This window comes from Oncorhynchus mykiss, chromosome 23 (genome assembly GCF_013265735.2).
Source record: "Oncorhynchus mykiss isolate Arlee chromosome 23, USDA_OmykA_1.1, whole genome shotgun sequence".
Lineage (NCBI taxonomy): Eukaryota > Metazoa > Chordata > Actinopteri > Salmoniformes > Salmonidae > Oncorhynchus > Oncorhynchus mykiss.
In genome coordinates this window covers 61,056,681-61,076,734 of record NC_048587.1, presented here as the reverse complement: position 1 = coordinate 61,076,734, position 20,054 = coordinate 61,056,681, and the positions used below count along the sequence as shown (strand labels likewise).

The window sequence follows — 20,054 nt, the reverse complement described above, 5'->3', positions numbered from 1 at the left end:
TGGGATAAATGTGGCTTTAGACAGAGAGGATAAGTCTCAATCTTAACAAAACACTGGTAATCCTATCACACATTATTTTATGGCAAAAGTGTCCCAAATGGCCCCCTGTTCCCTATTTCTTGCACTTCTTTTAGCCAAAGCACTATCAGTGCCATTTGAGACAGACAATGTCTTACCTAATTGCTGGAGCCTGAAAGTGGATTGGAAACGGAGTGGCAGAGAAGCTGTCATTGCAGGGAAGTTTATATACACGGTCTCCACCAATAAAGTCAGACTCTACTATTAAAGTCAGACTCCACTATTAAAGTCAGACTCTACTATTAAAGTCAGACTCCACCATTAAAGTCAGACTCCACCATTAAAGTCAGACTCCACCATTAAAGTCAGACTCCATCATTAAAGTCAGACACCACCAATAAAGTCAGACTCCACCATTAAAGTCAGACTCCACCATTCAAGTCAGACTCCACCATTAAAGTCAGACACCACCAATAAAGTCAGACTCCACCATTCAAGTCAGACTCCACCATTCAAGTCAGACTCCACCATTAAAGTCAGACTCCACCAATAAAGTCAGACTCCACCATTAAAGTCAGACTCCACCATTAAAGTCAGACTCCACCAATAAAGTCAGCCTCCACCATTAAAGTCAGACTCCACCATTAAAGTCAGACTACACCAATAAAGTCAGACTCTACCATTAAAGTCAGACTCCACCATTCAAGTCAGACTCCACCATTAAAGTCAGACACCACCAATAAAGTCAGACTCCACCATTCAAGTCAGACTCCACCATTCAAGTCAGACTCCACCATTAAAGTCAGACTCCACCAATAAAGTCAGACTCCACCATTAAAGTCAGACTCCACCATTAAAGTCAGACTCCACCATTCAAGTCAGACTCCACCATTAAAGTCAGACTCCACCAATAAAGTCAGACTCCACCATTAAAGTCAGACTCCACCATTAAAGTCAGACTCCACCAATAAAGTCAGACTCCACCATTAAAGTCAGACTCCACCATTAAAGTCAGACTACACCAATAAAGTCAGACTCTACCATTAAAGTCAGACTCCACCATTCAAGTCAGACTCCACCATTAAAGTCAGACACCACCAATAAAGTCAGACTCCACCATTCAAGTCAGACTCCACCATTCAAGTCAGACTCCACCATTAAAGTCAGACTCCACCAATAAAGTCAGACTCCACCATTAAAGTCAGACTCCACCATTAAAGTCAGACTCCACCAATAAAGTCAGACTCCACCATTAAAGTCAGACTCCAACATTCAAGTCAGACTCCACCATTAAAGTCAGACTCCACTATTAAAGTCAGACTCCAACATTCAAGTCAGACTCCACTATTAAAGTCAGACTCCACCAATAAAGTCAGACTCCACCATTAAAGTCAGACTCCAACATTCAAGTCAGACTCCACCATTAAAGTCAGACTCCACCATTAAAGTCAGACTCCAACATTCAAGTCAGACTCCACCATTAAAGTCAGACTCCACTATTAAAGTCAGACTCCAACATTCAAGTCAGACTCCACTATTAAAGTCAGACTCCACTATTAAAGTCAGACTCCGCCATTAAAGTCAGACTCCACTATTAAAGTCAGACTCCACTATTAAAGTCAGACTCCACTATTAAAGTCAGACTACACCAATAAAGTCAGACTCCACCATTAAAGTCAGACTCCACCATTAAAGTCAGACTCCACTATTAAAGTCAGACTCCACTATTAAAGTCAGACTCCACTATTAAAGTCAGACTACACCAATAAAGTCAGACTCCACCATTAAAGTCAGACTCCACCAATAAAGTCAGACTCCAACATTAAAGTCAGACTCCACTATTAAAGTCAGACTCCACTATTAAAGTCAGACTCCACTATTAAAGTCATTCTCCAGGAGGAATGGCCTTTTATAAAGACATTTCGTGCAATTGTACATCATTTTATATTACTTTAGAATAATATTGTTTTATAAAGCGCAAATGATGGAAATGACAGGCTACTTTGACACTGACAAAGTGATATCAATCAAAACGACCTCATCTTGAATCCACCAATAGCCTAGGCCTAGGTGTGTGGAGACTTCTTGTACAATATGAGGAGGAAATGACAGGCTACTTTGACACTGACAAAGTGATATCAATCAAAACGACCTCATCTTGAATCCATCAATAGCCTAGGCCTAGGTGTGTGGAGACTTCTTGTACAATATGAGGAGGAAATGACAGGCTACTTTGACACTGACAAAGTGATATCAATCAAAACGACCTCATCTTGAATCCACCAATAGCCTAGGCCTAGGTGTGTGGAGACTTCTTGTACAATATGAGGAGGAAATGACAGGTCTGGAAAAGCTTTCCAGTTTCACTGACTCACCCAATGATGCACAGCTCACTGGCCGCCGATGGCCAATACTCTCATGCTGAAAGCCTGTCCCTCTTGTTTTACTTTGTAAAACAATGTTTGCTCAGTAGGCCTATTTGGAAGTTTATAAAATATTTGAATGGTGTACAGCCCGATTAGAGTCTTCTCCTTTAAGCAGGAGCCATTTGCTTTCTGACCTGTGTTTTTCCACAATTGTATTTGAAATATTGTGAAAGCCTGGTTCTGGCTGCATGCTGTTTACTGACAGATTTTCCGTGCGTTCCCTGGCTATTTTATTTATTTAACCTTTATTTAACCAGGAAGGGCTCATTGAGATTAAAATCTGTTTTTCAAGAGCGCCCTGGCCAAGATAGGCAGCACCAAGTCATTACAAAAAAAATTACAGACAGACAACATGAAAAACTACAAGTGATCTAGTAAAAACCAGGCTATTTTTTTAAAGAAGCTATTAATCGTCTGTGTCTAAATGATAGTGCTACACCTGGTGTAGTATTCTGTAGTATTTCATTTCTTTCTGAACTGACAGCAGTAACTCTATAACTTGGCAAATGTATTTGAATGAATCAGAGGTACTGCAGCTCCTCCAGCACCCTTGCCACAGCTTTGATTCTATAACTTGGCAAATGTATTTGAATGAATCAGAGGTACTGCAGCTCCTCCAGCACCCTTGCCACAGCTTTGATTCTATAACTTGGCAAATGTATTTGAATGAATCAGAGGTACTGCAGCTCCTCCAGCACCCTTGCCACAGCTTTGATTCTATAACTTGGCAAATGTATTTGAATGAATCAGAGGTACTGCAGCTCCTCCAGCACCCTTGCCACAGCTTTGATTCTATAACTTGGCAAATGTATTTGAATGAATCAGAGGTACTGCAGCTCCTCCAGCACCCTTGCCACAGCTTTGATTCTATAACTTGGCAAATGTATTTGAATGAATCAGAGGTACTGCAGCTCCTCCAGCACCCTTGCCACAGCTTTGATTCTATAAGGAAGAAATGAAGTGCATTGCTGGAGAGGTGAGAGTTGCAGGCTCATGTCTAGCAGAGAGAAGGAGAGGGATCATAGAAAGGGAATCTCATTCTAGTTCTGTGTGAGATACAGGTGTGCTTCTCTCTCTCACCACAGCACCAGCCACGCCTTGCTCTCAAACATGCCTATAACGTTGTGCAAACCGTAATCCCGGGCCGGCACAACACAAATTAATTCTTAGAATATCAGGTTCGGGCTGAAAATAGGCGTTTTCACATTATGTTTCTTTTCGGGGGCAGGAGAATTAGGGACGAGGCAACTGGACTGAACTCCGATCCCTTTTATTCACATGTTTATATAGAAAACAGTCTTTTCTTTCTCATGTCGGTACTGGATCCGGGAAAGTAGGATCCGGCTCAAATGAAGCACTGATTGTTAACGAGTTCCATCAGCATATGGGATGATGGAGATTCACATTGCACTGATGCTCCAGCAGACCTGGGTTCAAATACTACATTGAAATCTTTTAAATACTTTGAGCCTTTGCTTGAGTCTGCCTGGGGTGCCAGATGGGTGGGGTTTGCAGTTTGGGGACATTTAAATTGGTTCGTTAGACCAGGGAAGCTCAATCGAACCCATATAAAGTATTTGAACATATTAAATAGTATTTGAACCCAGGTCTGTGCTACAGGACTGTCTTTCTGACACTCAGTGTGTGAACCTAACTTCACACTATTTACAAGTTAGCAAGTACATGGTGGGAACTGAGAGTGTGTCTGGAGGCTGAAGTCATATTCTGTGGAGCAACAACAGCCTCAGAAAGCACTGAGGTTTTATCAAGAGAAGATCTCGGCCTATATAGATGATTTTTGAAAAGTCAGGAAGCATCCTTTGCCTGTCACTCATACAGGATACGTCACTCTATTCCTTTAATGCCGTTGTGAGTGTAAAGTTTACTGTTCTATTTCTGATTGTTTATTTCACTTTTGTTTATGATCTATTTCACTTGCTTTGGCAATGTAAACATGTTTCCCATGCCAATAAAGCCTTTGAATTGAATAGTGTTTTGTGATAATGTGTGGACAACATACCCTGTAAATGGCAAAATATAATATTGTTCATGTATTCCTTTCCTGGGTGTAATTGTTTTGTTATCTGTCTAACTTTCTTGTCTATAAGTAAACTGCAAGATTTTATGCAACATGAACTAAACCTAACAGAACGAATACCCTCCCTTGTTTTGTCACCCTCAGTGGCCAGCATCCAGAGGCTCCCGGCACTGTCTGTGATGACTGACATCAACTTCCCTATGAAGGGCCGTAAAGGCATGGTGGACTGGGCCAGGAACTCTGAGGACAAGGTGGTTATCCCCAAGGGCATCTTTCTACCACAGTCTGCAGGTAACACAACCATGATGGTGATGATGGTGATGATGGTGATGATGATGAATATGAATATGATGAATATGGTGGTTAGTGGTGATGATGATGATGATGATGATGATGATAGTGGTAGTGTTAATGATGATGATGATGATGATGATGAATATGGTGCTAGTGGTGATGATGAAGAGGATGAGGAGGAGGAGGAGGAGGAGGAGGAAGAGGAGAGGAGGTGGAGCAGGATAAGGAGACTCTTCTTCAGGCTGTTTAACCATGTTCTTTACTGTATTCTGAGCAGCATTTGAAACTCGTGTAGTAAGAAATTGGTTCATTTCCAAATGTCCAGTAGTCATGGCTGATTATATGTAGTTACTTCCTCCAGAATGACCCCTTAGTTGCTCCATCATGTGACCCCACTGATCAAAATAGAATGCCTGGAGTTTGACCAACATTCTAGAATCTAGTGGTGTACAACTGTAAACCTAGCATTCCATTTCTAATGCCAGCACTAGCTGGGTCATTCCTACTCTGTGCCTTATGGACATCATAACTTATGGAGGAAAAAGTATATATACTGTATATATATATACAAATACGATTCCATCAGAAAAAGGACATGTTTGATTTTCAGGAAAACATATTGGTCAAGCTCAGGCACCTATTTTTTTAGGTGCATTTTCCAACCTGTTAGGTGTATAACCCTAACAGGGTGGAAACTAACAGTGTGGAAATGTGGAGCAAGATTGAGCTAGAATAGTGAAAATAGTGAACTTCTCTATCTAAATGTTGGGAATTTTCTCTATAATTAGCCTAACAGGGTGGAAATTGAATACTGGGACATACAAACAACATGAAAAATGTGTGATTGTAGAAAATGGTATTTTTCTGAAATGGAAGGGGCATAATCTTAAATAAAATAATAATAAACACAATAATCATTATTGAGAAAGAGAAAATGTAACTAAGACTATAAAATAAATGAAGAAGGATTTTAAATATGTATTATTTTGTGGCTTATATTTGTCGTGGAATTTGATGAATAATACCGAGGGACAAAAACACCTACGTCCCTTTCAAGATATGTTTGTGTTTTTAAGGAAAAGGACATCTGAACTTATATTAAATTCCTTCTGGGATCCACATTTTACAGTAAATAAGAAGTGATATTTCCTGGAGACAGAAAAGGCACCTTACGGTGGGAATGACCCAGCTACAGAATAGCAACGGCAGTGATTGACAACATCTACCATAACTCTATGATAATAATTGTGTAAATGAGACCTAGCAAACAAGCAGAACCAAAGATATTGTAGTTCCCTTAATCTCAAAGTGCTTAAAGCAATAGTGGAATGGTGTCAAACACAAGGTTTCCATGTGTTTGATGATGCCATTTCATTCGCTCCGTTCCTGACATTATTATGAGCCGTCCTCCCCTCAGCAGCCTCCTCTGATGTTTGTATCCTGTTAACCCATGCCAGTGCAGAGCCCAGAGTGTAGACACACAATTTGGTTAACTGGCTTAATCAGTCGTGTCTGGACTGTATCAATGAGAGACAAAACGGCAGTTGATTTTCTAGCTCAACGCCGAAAACCATCTCACTCTTACTGAGTGGCCAAGAAGTTTAGCAGGGAGACCTATCCAGGTAGCCTCCCAAGTAGCACCCTAATCACTATATAGTGCAGTACTTTTAACCAGAGCCCTATGGGCCCTATGTAGGGAATAGGGTTCCATTTGGAGCAGAGATCCAGAGAACTGCTCCAACAGGTGTCGACAGCCTCCATTTCGCTGCCTTACAGCAGTGGTCACCAACCTTTTCTGAGTCAAGATCATTTTTGCAGTCAAAAAGCAAGCCGAGATCTACCGCTCAGATTCTTTTAAAAACATGACTTAAAAAACGGAACATTGACCTAATAAAAACAGTTTTGTAGGAATGAGGTTTGTGCAGTAGGCCAAACACATTATCACAGCATATTGCTTTGCTGTCCTAGCTTCAGGGGGAAGATGGTTCCACCATTGGGGTGCCAGGACAGAGAAGAGCTTGGATTGGGCTGAGCGGGAGCTGCACTCCCATAGGGGTAGGAGGGCCAAGAGACCTCGGGTTGGGGTTAGAGAATAGCCTGAAGTTAGGGGGGGGGGCAGTTCCTCTTGCTGTTCCGTAGGGAAGCCCCATGGTCATGTAGTGGATGAGCAGGTAGGGAGGTAGGCAGGTAGGGAGGTAGGCAGGTAGGGAGGTAGGCAGGTAGGCAGGTAGGCAGGTAGGGAGGTAGGGAGGGGCAGTTCCTCTTGCTGTTCCGTAGGGAAGTCCCATGGTCATGTAGTGGATGAGCAGGTAGGGAGGTAGGCAGGTAGGGAGGGGCAGTTCCTCTTGCTGTTCCGTAGGGAAGCCCCATGGTCATGTAGTGGATGAGCAGGTAGGTAGGTAGGCAGGTAGGGAGGGGCAGTTCCTCTTTCTCTTCCGTAGGGAAGTCCCATGGTCATGTAGTGGATGAGAGCTTCGACTGGAAGCCAGTGGAGTGTGCGGAGGAGCGGGGTGACATGACAGCAGTTGGGAAAGTGCCTCGCATAAATGTTATTTTACAAGACTGATGGTCCCTGCATCTGATGGTCATGGTGCTTTCAAGACAACTCGGGGGAACTCTGGGGAAAAAATGAAGTCAAAGAGTGCTCTTCAGGTCGGAGCCATAGAAAGATGCCAGAGTTTCCGACTTGGAATTCCAAATATTTATTCAAATCGGATCTAGTTTTTTTCAGAGTTCCAAGTTGTCCTGAACGCACTGAAGTCGGAAGTCTGCGATTTGTTTTGAACGCGGCATTAGTCTCAGCAGAGAGAGGGAGAGAGCAGCAGAGGGTCAGCCTCTCACGGTCCCTGCTCTCTCCTTCCTTTCCTCCGGTGAGACTGACCAGAGAGAGGAGACACTGTCTTCCACCTGCTCTCTCCTTCCTTTCCTCCGGTGAAATTGACCAGAGAGAAGGGACACTGTCTTCCACTTGCTCTCTCCTTCCTTTCCTCCAGTGAGACTGACCAGAGAGAGGAGACACTGTCTTCCACCTGATGGCGAAACTCGAGTCACACCGCATCTGCCTCAGGCACAAATTCATGTTGTTCCTATGACCAGAGAAAGGGAAATATTCCTCAATATTGAAATAGACACGACAAGCTGCTAATAATAATAAAAAGGCAGGGCTCTCGATACACATCGTTACTCATTCATTGCAGCGCGAGTGGAAGATAGAAGGAAGTTTTATGCTTTGTAGTAGCATTGAATAATAACAGTGTTGACAGTGCTGAATAAACTTAGACATGAACTCGCTCATAAAAAAAACACTTATTTGCTGTTGACAGTCTCTCTCTGGTCATTGTTATAAGAGTTATGAAATCTCATGTAGGCTAGTATCAAACTTTGCCGTGGCCGAGGTTGTGGGAGCCGTAGGCACAATGAAATGGTTCAAAATGGGAACACTTTGCTTACCCGTATACAGGGCTTCTGAATCAAGTGCACCTAACACCCACAGGGCTTCTGAATCAAGTGCACCTCCCACCCACAGGGCTTCTGAATCAAGTGCACCTCCCACCCACAGGGCTTCTGAATCAAGTGCACCTCCCACCCACAGGGCTTCTGAATCAAGTGCACCTCCCACCCACAGGGCTTCTGAATCAAGTGCACCTCCCACCCACAGGGCTTCTGAATCAAGTGCACCTCCCGCAAGCAGCACAACACAAATACATAAAAGGAGTGCAAGCCTTTATTTGTGGCATTTCTACAGAAGTGCTTGGTGATTGATTAGGAACCTCTTGAAGTGACCACTGCCTTACAGGCAAAGATTCATTGGACCATCCCTTACCCTTTATCAATGGTTCATTGTTGAGGACAATTTAGCTGATTGCTGTTGGCAGGAAAGTTGTGAAGTGGCTTGTTTCGCTGCCTGGCCAAATATAGCTCCAAATAAAGCCCATCATTAAGAGTTAGTCTGTGTCTGTGGCCTGATATGTTGGTTTATGTGTGGTGTGCTGTGCTGTGGTGTTGTTGAGATTATTAAGGTTCATTACATCTTTCAGATGGCCAGCCCATTCATAAGACACTGTACAACCACTACCACAACTAAACTGTCCTGTAACCAACGGTGTCCAAACTAATTTCCTTCTGCCCATCAGACATGGATGGATCACCTGTTTTCATCCTGGGGACAGTCCTGTACAAGACTCTGGGACTGATGCTGCCTTCACCAAGGTAAGATGGCCCTTACATCTTCTCTATCAACATCTCTCTCTCTGTCTCTCTGTCTCTGTCAATCCTCTCTCTCTCTCTCTCTCTCTCTCTCTCTCTCTCTCTCTGTCTCTCTCCCTGTCTCTCTCTCTGTCTCGCTCTCTCTCTGTCTCTCTCTCTGTCTCTCTCTCTCTCTCCCTGTCTCTCTCTCTGTCTCTCTCTCTCTCTGTCTTTCTCTCTGTCTCTCTCTCTGTTTCTCTCTCTCTCCCTCTCTCTCTCTCTCTCTGTCTCTCTCCCTGTCTCTCTCTCTGTCTCTCTCTCTGTCTCTCTCTGTCTCTCTCTCTGTCCCTCTCTGTCTCTCTCTCTGTCCCTCTCTGTCTCTCTCTCTTCCTCTCTCTCTCTGTCCCTCTCTCTCTCTGTCTCTCTCCCTGTCTCTCTCTCTGTCTCTTTCCCTCTGTCTCTCTCTCTGTCTCTCTCTCTGTCTCTCTCTCTCTGTCTCTCTCTCTGTCTCTCTCTCTGTCTCTCTCTGTCTCTCTCTCTCTGTCTGTCTCTCTCCCTGTCTTTCTCTCTGTCTCTCTCTCTGTCTCTCTCTGTCTCTCTCTCTGTCCCTCTCTGTCTCTCTCTCTGTCCCTCTCTGTCTCTCTCTGTCTCTCTCTCTGTCTCTCAGCAGGGGAGAGGGAGACAGAGGGAATAAGTAGTCATTTGGGACACGGTCCAGGCGAGACAGCAGTGAGATGTAAAATATGATGTCAACTTTATTCTCTGACAAAGTGTCTGCTGCACTGCCTGAGTGTAAATCCTCCAATAGTATTTCACAGGTAGTGTAGGCTATCCAGGGAGGGTTCATAAAAGACTCCTTCCACTTTGCTTTTCCAGGAAATGGCCTCTACATTGCACTATGTGTACTTGCAAAAGCTAATTTTACGTACTGCACTATACATACTACTGTACCCACGAGGATACAAAAACCCTTCTCAAGGTACATTATATACAGTAGATCAAAAATGATGTGGAGGTAAAACAGACATATTACTCCCATGATGCATCATTCTACCAGAACATCATCAATACTTCAAAAGGAAAAATGGCATCGCTTTCTTTTAGAATATCATAGTAGAATACAATCTTTCAGTCGTGTGATCCATAGATGACAAGCCAATTATCAAAGAATCCATCAAAGCGGATCAACTGAAGTTTCCCTGTAACTTTTCATGAATTAAAACGACAAGCTTTACTCCCAGACTCAACAACAATTAATCTCTGCTTTCTGCTGAGGAGGATGACACCACATCTGTGTCCCAAATCGCACCCTATTCCCTATATAATGTACTTATTTTGACCAAAGCCCTGGTCTAAAGTAGTGCACTAAATAAGGAATAGGATACCATTTGGGAAGCAACACAAAATTGGGTTAAAATAATCATCATAATATCTCCTTCTGAACTCACTCCATCCTGGTTAAATCATATTATGTTCTCATACTACTAATTAGAAGGGACAACGGATGACTAAGCAGTATTTCATGCTTGGTTTATGCTTTCAAGCTGGTTTCCAATATTGTTAGTTATTCTGTTTATCAGTTTGGACATTACTGTCATTACGTATCGTCAAGGCTCTCACCCAGTTAGAGCAAGGCTGCGTATGAAATCACACCCTATTCCCTATGTAGGGCTCTGATCTAAAGTACACTTTGTAGGGAATAGGGTGCCATTCGGGACACAAGCCTAGAATCTCTTGCATTGAGTGAAAGACAAAAAGATGCCTGAGCAAAAGCTACATGAAGTAAGATACATTCAACTACATCCATCCGTGTTAAGTTAAAATGAGTTTATGTTTTTTTATTTTACCTTATTCAACTAGGCAAGTCAGTTAAGAACAAATTCTTATTTTCAATGACGGCCAAGGAACAGTGGGTTAACTGCCTGTTCAGGGGCAGTACGACAGATTTGTACCTTGTCAGCTCGGGGGTTTGAACTTGCAACCTTCCAAACACTCTAGCCACTAGGCTACCCTGCCGCCCCATTTTTGTCACAAACATTTGTACACATTAGTACTTTATTAAAATTATAGCAATTACTTTATCAATCTTCTCTCTTATGCTGATACAGAATGAGCCTAGGAATGTAGCCAAGTCCTCTACTTAGCTAACGTCAGGTAGCTAGAACCATTATTCTCTATGATGCTGATACAGAATGAGCCTAGGAATGTAGCCAAGTCCTCTACTTAGCTAACGTCAGGTAGCTAGAACCATTATTCTCTATGATGCTGATACAGAATGAGCTTAGGAATGTGGCCAAGTCCTCTACTTAGCTAACGTCAGGTAGCTAGAACCATTATTCTCTATGATGCTGATACAGAATGAGCCTAGGAATGTAGCCAAGTCCTCTACTTAGCTAACGTCAGGTAGCTAGAACCATTATTCTCTATGATGCTGATACAGAATGAGCTTAGGAATGTGGCCAAGTCCTCTACTTAGCTAATGTCAGGTAGCTAGAACCATTATTCTCTATGAGGCTGATACAGGCTGATACAGAATGAGCCTAGGAATGTGGCCAAGTCCTCTACTTAGCTAACGTCAGGTAGCTAGAACCATTATTCTCTATGAGGCTGATACAGGCTGATACAGAATGAGCCTAGGAATGTGGCCAAGTCCTCTACTTAGCTAACGTCAGGTAGCTAGAACCATTATTCTCTATGATGAGCGTGCCACCCATCAGTGTGTGGGTGTAAAGATATACAGAGCCTTCAGAAAATATTCACACCCCTTGACTTTTTCCACATGTTGTTGTATTACAGCCTGAATTTAAAATGGATTCAAAATGAGGTGTTGTGTCATAATGTCAAAGTGGAATTATGTTTTTAGAAATTTTAACAAAGTAATTTAAAATGAAAAGCTGAAAAGCTGAAAATGTAATAAGTATTCACCCACTTTTTTATGACAAGCCTAAATAAATTCAGCAGTAAAACTGTGCTTTATAAGTCACATAGTAAGTTGCATGGAGTCACTCTGTGTGTAATAATAGTGTTTAACATGAGTTTTGAATGACTACCTCATCTCTGTACCCCACACAGACAATGATCTATAAGATCCCTTAGTCGAGCTGTGAGTTTCAAACACAGATTCAGCACAGATTCCACCTACCTCATCTCTGTACCCCACACAGACAATGATCTATAAGATCCCTTAGTCGAGCTGTGAGTTTCAAACACAGATTCAGCACAGATTCCACCTACCTCATCTCTGTACCCCACACAGACAATGATCTATAAGATCCCTTAGTCGAGCTGTGAGTTTCAAACACAGATTCAGCACAGATTCCACCTACCTCATCTCTGTACCCCACACATACAATGATCTATAAGATCCCTTAGTCGAGCTGTGAGTTTCAAACACAGATTCAGCACAGATTCCACCTACCTCATCTCTGTACCCCACACATACAATGATCTATAAGATCCCTTAGTCGAGCTGTGAGTTTCAAACACAGATTCAGCACAGATTCCACCTACCTCATCTCTGTACCCCACACAGACAATGATCTATAAGATCCCTTAGTCGAGCTGTGAGTTTCAAACACAGATTCAGCACAGATTCCACCTACCTCATCTCTGTACCCCACACATACAATGATCTATAAGATCCCTTAGTCGAGCTGTGAGTTTCAAACACAGATTCAGCACAGATTCCACCTACCTCATCTCTGTACCCCACACATACAATGATCTATAAGATCCCTTAGTCGAGCTGTGAGTTTCAAACACAGATTCAGCACAGATTCCATAAAAGACCAATGGTATTTTCCAATGCCTTGCAAAGAAGGGCACTTAATTGGTAGATGTTTTTTTATTTTTTTAAGCAGACATTGAATATCCCTCTGAGCATGTTAAAGTTATGAATTACACTTTAGACAATGTATCAATACACCCAGTCACTACAAAGGTGATTCTAACATGTATTGACTCAGAGGTGTGAATGCTTACGCAAATTTCATTTTCTGTTCATTAGCAAACATTTTCTAAATACATGTTTTCACTTTGTCAATATGGGTTGCTATTAATGTTTCTCTCACGTAATTAGTTAGCGCTAGTGTACAGTGCTGGATAGCTAGATAGTTAGCTAGTGGCTACATGTTAGCTAGCTGGCTAGAGATGTTACCTACAACAACCCACAATCAGATGTATTTTCCTGTTGCACAAAGCTTGCTTTTGACAGAGTAGACAGCTTTTGCAACAACTCCTCATACACTGAGAGGAAAACCAATAGCAGATAAGATAAAATAACACATTCAGCAATGGTATCTACCTGAAGTGAAATGCAGCCATCAGTCAGTCTCTCCTCAGAGCAGTGATCTACGCACGTGGTCCTGTTTCTTTGTTCCCGGTCTCAACTAACCCAAACAACACAGCACTCCACCCTTTCAAATAAATTATGTTGCTATTCTTAGCTTCCTTGGGAGTGCTGCTCTACAACTATACATTAGCCCACTGTAGGATGGTCCTGAAGGAAATATAGTCAAATATATATAATCTACTGATGAAATTATAGCATTAGCAGTGCAGATAGATTTCCAATGGTCACTGATATTCTACTCTTATAAAAGCCATCCATTGTTATTGTATTTCCTCTGGTCACTGATATTCTACTCTTATAAAAGCCATCCATTGTTATTGTATTTCCTCTGGTCACTGATATTCTACTCTTATAAAAGCCATCCATTGTTATTGTATTTCCTCTGGTCACTGATATTCTACTCTTATAAAAGCCATCCATTGTTATTGTATTTCCTCTGGTCACTGATATTCTACTCTTATAAAAGCCATCCATTGTTATTGTATTTCCTCTGGTCACTGATATTCTACTCTTATAAAAGCCATCCACTGTTATTGTATTACCTCTGGTCACTGATATTCTACTCTTATAAAAGCCATCCATTGTTATTGTATTACCTCTGGTCACTGATATTCTACTCTTATAAAAGTCATCCATTGTTATTGTATTTCCTCTGGTCACTGATATTATACTCTTATAAAAGCCATCCATTGTTATTGTATTTCCTCTGGTCACTGATATTCTACTCTTATAAAAGCCATCCACTGTTATTGTATTACCTCTGGTCACTGATATTCTACTCTTATAAAAGCCATCCATTGTTATTGTATTACCTCTGGTCACTGATATTATACTCTTATAAAAGCCATCCATTGTTATTGTATTACCTCTGGTCACTGATATTCTACTCTTATAAAAGCCATCCATTGTTATTGTATTTCCTCTGGTCACTGATATTCTACTCTTATAAAAGCCATCCATTGTTATTGTATTACCTCTGGTCACTGATATTATACTCTTATAAAAGCCATCCATTGTTATTGTATTTCCTCTGGTCACTGATATTCTACTCTTATAAAAGTCATCCATTGTTATTGTATTTCCTCTGGTCACTGATATTATACTCTTATAAAAGCCATCCATTGTTATTGTATTTCCTCTGGTCACTGATATTCTACTCTTATAAAAGTCATCCATTGTTATTGTATTTCCTCTGGTCACTGATATTATACTCTTATAAAAGCCATCATTGTTATTGTATTTCCTCTGGTCACTGATATTCTACTCTTATAAAAGCCATCCATTGTTATTGTATTTCCTCTGGTCACTGATATTCTACTCTTATAAAAGCCATCCATTGTTATTGTATTTCCTCTGGTCACTGATATTCTACTCTCATAAAAGCCATCCATTGTTATTGTATTTCCTCTGGTCACTGATATTCTACTCTTATAAAAGCCATCCATTGTTATTGTATTACCTCTGGTCACTGATATTCTACTCTTATAAAAGCCATCCTTGTTATTGTATTACCTCTGGTCACTGATATTCTACTCTTATAAAAGCCATCCATTGTTATTGTATTTCTTCTGGTCACTGATATTCTACTCTTATAAAAGCCATCCATTGTTATTGTATTTCCTCTGGTCACTGATATTCTACTCTTATAAAGCCATCCATTGTTATTGTATTTCCTCTGGTCACTGATATTCTACTCTTATAAAAGCCATCCATTGTTATTGTATTTCCTCTGGTCACTGATATTCTACTCTTATAAAAGCCATCCATTGTTATTGTATTTCCTCTGGTCACTGATATTCTACTCTTATAAAAGCCATCCATTGTTATTGTATTTCCTCTGGTCACTGATATTCTACTCTTATAAAAGCCATCCATTGTTATTGTATTACCTCTGGTCACTGATATTCTACTCTTATAAAAGCCATCCACTGTTATTGTATTTCCTCTGGTCACTGATATTCTACTCTTATAAAAGCCATCCATTGTTATTGTATTTCCTCTGGTCACTGATATTCTACTCTTATAAAAGCCATCCATTGTTATTGTATTTCCTCTGGTCACTGATATTCTGCTCTTATAAAAGCCATCCATTGATGTTGTATTTCCTCTGGTCACTGATATTCTACTCTTATAAAAGCCATCCATTGTTATTGTATTTCCTCTGGTCACTGATATTCTACTCTTATAAAAGCCATCCATTGTTATTGTATTACCTCTGGTCACTGATATTCTACTCTTATAAAAGCCATCCATTGTTATTGTATTACCTCTGGTCACTGATATTCTACTCTTATAAAAGCCATCCATTGTTATTGTATTACCTCTGGTCACTGATATTCTACTCTTATAAAAGCCATCCATTGTTATTGTATTTCCTCTGGTCACTGATATTCTACTCTTATAAAAGCCATCCATTGTTATTGTATTTCCTCTGGTCACTGATATTCTACTCTTATAAAAGCCATCCATTGTTATTGTATTTCCTCTGGTCACTGATATTCTACTCTTATAAAAGCCATCCATTGTTATTGTATTACCTCTGGTCACTGATATTCTACTCTTATAAAAGCCATCCATTGTTATTGTATTACCTCTGGTCACTGATATTCTACTCTTATAAAAGCCATCCATTGTTATTGTATTTCCTCTGGTCACTGATATTCTACTCTTATAAAAGCCATCCATTGTTATTGTATTTCCTCTGGTCACTGATATTCTACTCTTATAAAAGCCATCCATTGTTATTGTATTACCTCTGGTCACTGATATTCTACTCTTATAAAAGCCATCCATTGTTATTGTATTACCTCTGGTCACTGATATTCTACTCTTATAAAAGTCATCCATTGTTATTGTATTTCCTCTGGTCACTGATATTCTACTCTTATAAAAGCCATCCATTGTTATTGTATTACCTCTGGTCACTGATATTCTACTCTTATAAAAGCCATCCATTGTTATTGTATTACCTCTGGTCACTGATATTCTACTCTTATAAAAGCCATCCATTGTTATTGTATTTCCTCTGGTCACTGATATTCTACTCTTATAAAAGCCATCCATTGTTATTGTATTTCCTCTGGTCACTGATATTCTACTCTTATAAAAGCCATCCATTGATGTTGTATCTGCACTAGTTTTCTTTGTGATCCAGTCCTAAATCCATATTTGACTTAGTAATGTGGCCTGTTTATGGAAACAGCAGACAGACTGACCCAGATTGTGGTGTTCTTGCCCAGGATCAAACATCGAACCCAGTCTTTCTCTCTAGAGAGTTCCAGACGTTCTATGGAACATCTTTGGGCCCAGCTGAGAGCTCTAGAACCTTCTCAGACCCTCCCTAGAGAACTGTAGGTCAGACACCGTCAGTCAGAAACCAAAATGGCACACTATTCCCTACATTTAGCACTACTTTTGACCAGAGTCCTTTGGGCCCAGTCAAAAGTAGTGCACTATATTATAGGGAGTAGGGTGTCATTTGAACCAGTCAGTCACTGTAGTATCAGTTTGGTGGTGTCACAACCTACTGTTTTGTTTCCCCAGGAGGTAAATGAAAGAGAGAGAGATGAAAGAGGAAAATGAAATGTGACATTCTCTGTTCTCCACCCCATGACACACGTTCCCTTGAAGATAAAGACAAATAAAGTGCAAAGAGGACACAGTGTAGATCTGAACCTGAAAAAGTAGAAAGGCTCCAATTAACTTCCTTTTGAGTAGTTCTCTTTCATACTCTTTTTTCTGGGGCAGTTCAGGTGAGGTGAGAAGAGAGGCAGGCTCAGAAGTGTACCAAGGCCCCTTTCTACCAAGTCACCCTTTCATGAACTACAATGTATTATTATGTTTCAAAACGCATTACCACTCTAGAGAGAAAGTCATCCATTTTTATTCAGCAATAGAATCCCCCCCCCATATCTATATTCAGGAAGTAAATAAGCCAAAGACAAAAGGAGAGGAGGCGTGTCATTTGAAGTTGGTTTGGGGTCTTGCTTTGCAGTGGAGATAGACTAGATATACACTGCATGAGATGAGGTGGAGGCACGGAATGCGTCCCAAATGGCACCCTATTCCCTGGACCCCAGGAAGGCAGCAGCTAATGGGGATCCTGAATAAATACTGTGCAGTACTTTTGTAGTAGTCCAGTAAAAAGGGAATTGGGTGCCATTTGTGATACAGACAGTGTTTAAAGATCTCTGTTAGATTCAGGTTGTTTGGTAGAGACACTTCACTGTGATTCATTTAACGTAGAAAAGGCCAGAGCTCCAGACGTGTCTATTTTCAATCTTTTGTGACTCGCTCCAAATGGACCATGAAATCACACCCTAAGTTGGCCCCCCAGTGCCTAAGTTGGCCCCCCAGTGCCTAATTTCTCTCCACTCGCTCTGTCTGGGCTCCAGTTCACATGTATTTGGGTTGACTTGCTTCACATGTGTCATTTTGTGTGTCAGGTTTTGTCCTGCAGTGCCACAGCAGGTGTGTTTGTCACGTGCCTCACAGAGAGGTGTGACATGACATTTTGTGTTGTTCTTTGCATCAAAGGACATTGATAATATCAGATGAACCTGAATGTGCATCAATAGTATCAACATTCTGAATGAGGGGTCATGTGTTAAACGCTGTATATGATTTTATCTTTGGTAAGTCTATGAAACACAACTCATTTAGGGAACATTTTATTAACACACCTTTTGTGCAAACTCCCCAAAAAATAAAATCCTGACTCACAAAGAAAACTCTCCCAGAGATTGTGATGCATTTGTCTGACATATACCCTTATAATAAGACAGAACATAAAGTTTAGTCATATGGTTTGTACGATTTGTGAAGCATTTATGTAGTGCTTATAAAGCCTTTATGTAGTGATCATGAAGCCATTATGAAGCTATATATAGCCTTTATAAGATGTACTTTGTTTAAAGTGGGACCGAACACACAGTATTTATGTAGCAGTGCCTAAGTGCCACAACTTCCAATCGGTGTCCATCTCATGGTGTACATCCCTCTGTTTTCCACCCAGGAACCACACGGCAGTGAGCTCCAAAGTCATTGCTGTCACAGTGAGACCAGAGCCCAGGATAACAGAGTCACACCTGGAGATCGAGCTGGCTCACCTGGCCAACGTAAGGACCTTTATTTTATTCATCTTTCATCTTTCATTTTAATTAATTCGAGGGCAAGAATGACCTCCTCACAATGTAAGTACCTGCCCAAGACTCCCTCACTTCTTGAAAAGGCATACAAGTGATACAGAGAAGGCAGATGTTTAATATCCAATCAGATAATTGTGTAACCGATACTGTATATCTGGACCTATATTCACAAAGCATCTCAGAGTACGAGTGCTGACCTAGGATCAGGTCATCCCTGTCCATATTAACCTAATTCATTTTATTATTAAAGGCAAAACTGACCCCAGATCAGCAGTGCTACTCTGAGTCGCTTGATAAACACAGGCCCAGATCTGAATCAGGAGGACAAGTTGAAATATATGGGCTCTGACAATGACATGCTGCTCTGCATCACCTTGGACGACACCTCTGAACGATCGTCTTTATCTCAGAGATTAACTAAAAGGCCAGGGTTGTAAAGAGAGCTTGTCCTTGTAATTATCTGGACAGTGCCATCTCTCTCTCTCTCTCTCTCTCTCCCTCTCTCTCTCTCTCCCTCTCTCTCTCTGTCTCTCTGTCTCTCTCTCTCTCTCTCTCTCTCTCTCTCTCTCTCTCTCTGTCTCTCTCTCTCTCTCTGTCTCTCTCTCTCTCTCTCTTTCTCTGTCTCTCTCTCTCGCTCTCTCTCTCTCTCTCTCTCTCTCTCGCTCTCCTGACACACCTGCTACACTGGGCGCCTGCAAATTAATCATCGAATCAATTACTCTACCATTGTTTGTTGGCTAATGCACTCTAAACGTGTGGCTGTAGCCATTGTTGGGTACTTCAATGCTTATTGAGGCTAAAGTGATTCAAAGTGAAACTGCCACCAATTCTCATTGGCATTTTACATTTTAACCCTGAACTGCAATCTAAAGAGGTCTTGCCATAGCCATTAGTTTAAAAAAAAACTATTTGTTTAGTGAGTTATTCTTGGATAATTACGGTTAGAAATGAGTACCTGTGAGGCTTTGGTCATTTTGTTGTGGTTATCTAATGAGTGAAGGTTTTCAGCGTGCTCTCTTCTTCTTGGTGATGCAGGGAACCCTGAGTCCTTACTGTGCACTGTGGGATAACAGCGTCATGTAAGTAAACAAGCCTTTCTTTTTGCTGTTTTCTCCTTGCTCTTCTCTAATCCATGTTGATCAAATCAAATCAAATCAAATTTTATTTGTCACATACACATGGTTAGCAGATGTTAATGCGAGTGTAGCGAAATGCTTGTGCTTCTAGTTCCGACAATGCAGTAATAACCAACAAGTAATCGAACTAACAATTCCAAAACTACTGTCTTGTACACAGTGTGAGGGGATAAAGAATATGTACATAAGGATATATGAATGAGTGATGGTACAGAGCAGCATAGGCAAGATACAGTAGATGGTATCGAGTACAGTATATACATATGAGATGAGTATGTAAACAAAGTGGCATAGTTAAAGTCCTAAGATGACCTGGGGTACTAATGTAAGAAATAACACGTAAAAAAACAAAAAACTGCATAGTTTCCTAGGAACGCGAAGCGAGGCGGCCATCTCTGTCGGCGCCGGAAGTCGATGTTGATGTATCTGTGATGTATGGAATTACGCTTTTCATTTCTA

General features: G+C 41.0%; 1 protein-coding gene across 10 annotated transcripts in view; it reads left to right on the top strand.

The window, feature by feature from the left end:
- Nucleotides 1–20,054, top strand: part of adgrb3 (adhesion G protein-coupled receptor B3) — a 335,139-nt gene that overhangs the window by 197,883 nt on the left and 117,202 nt on the right. For all 10 annotated transcript variants that reach the window (XM_036960949.1, XM_036960951.1, XM_036960942.1 and 7 more), the window contains 4 exons: nt 4,627–4,773; nt 8,910–8,985; nt 18,327–18,429; nt 19,495–19,538. In XM_036960949.1, coding sequence (XP_036816844.1) covers nt 4,627–4,773; nt 8,910–8,985; nt 18,327–18,429; nt 19,495–19,538 — 370 coding nt within the window. The remainder of the gene's footprint in view (nt 1–4,626; nt 4,774–8,909; nt 8,986–18,326; nt 18,430–19,494; nt 19,539–20,054) is intronic.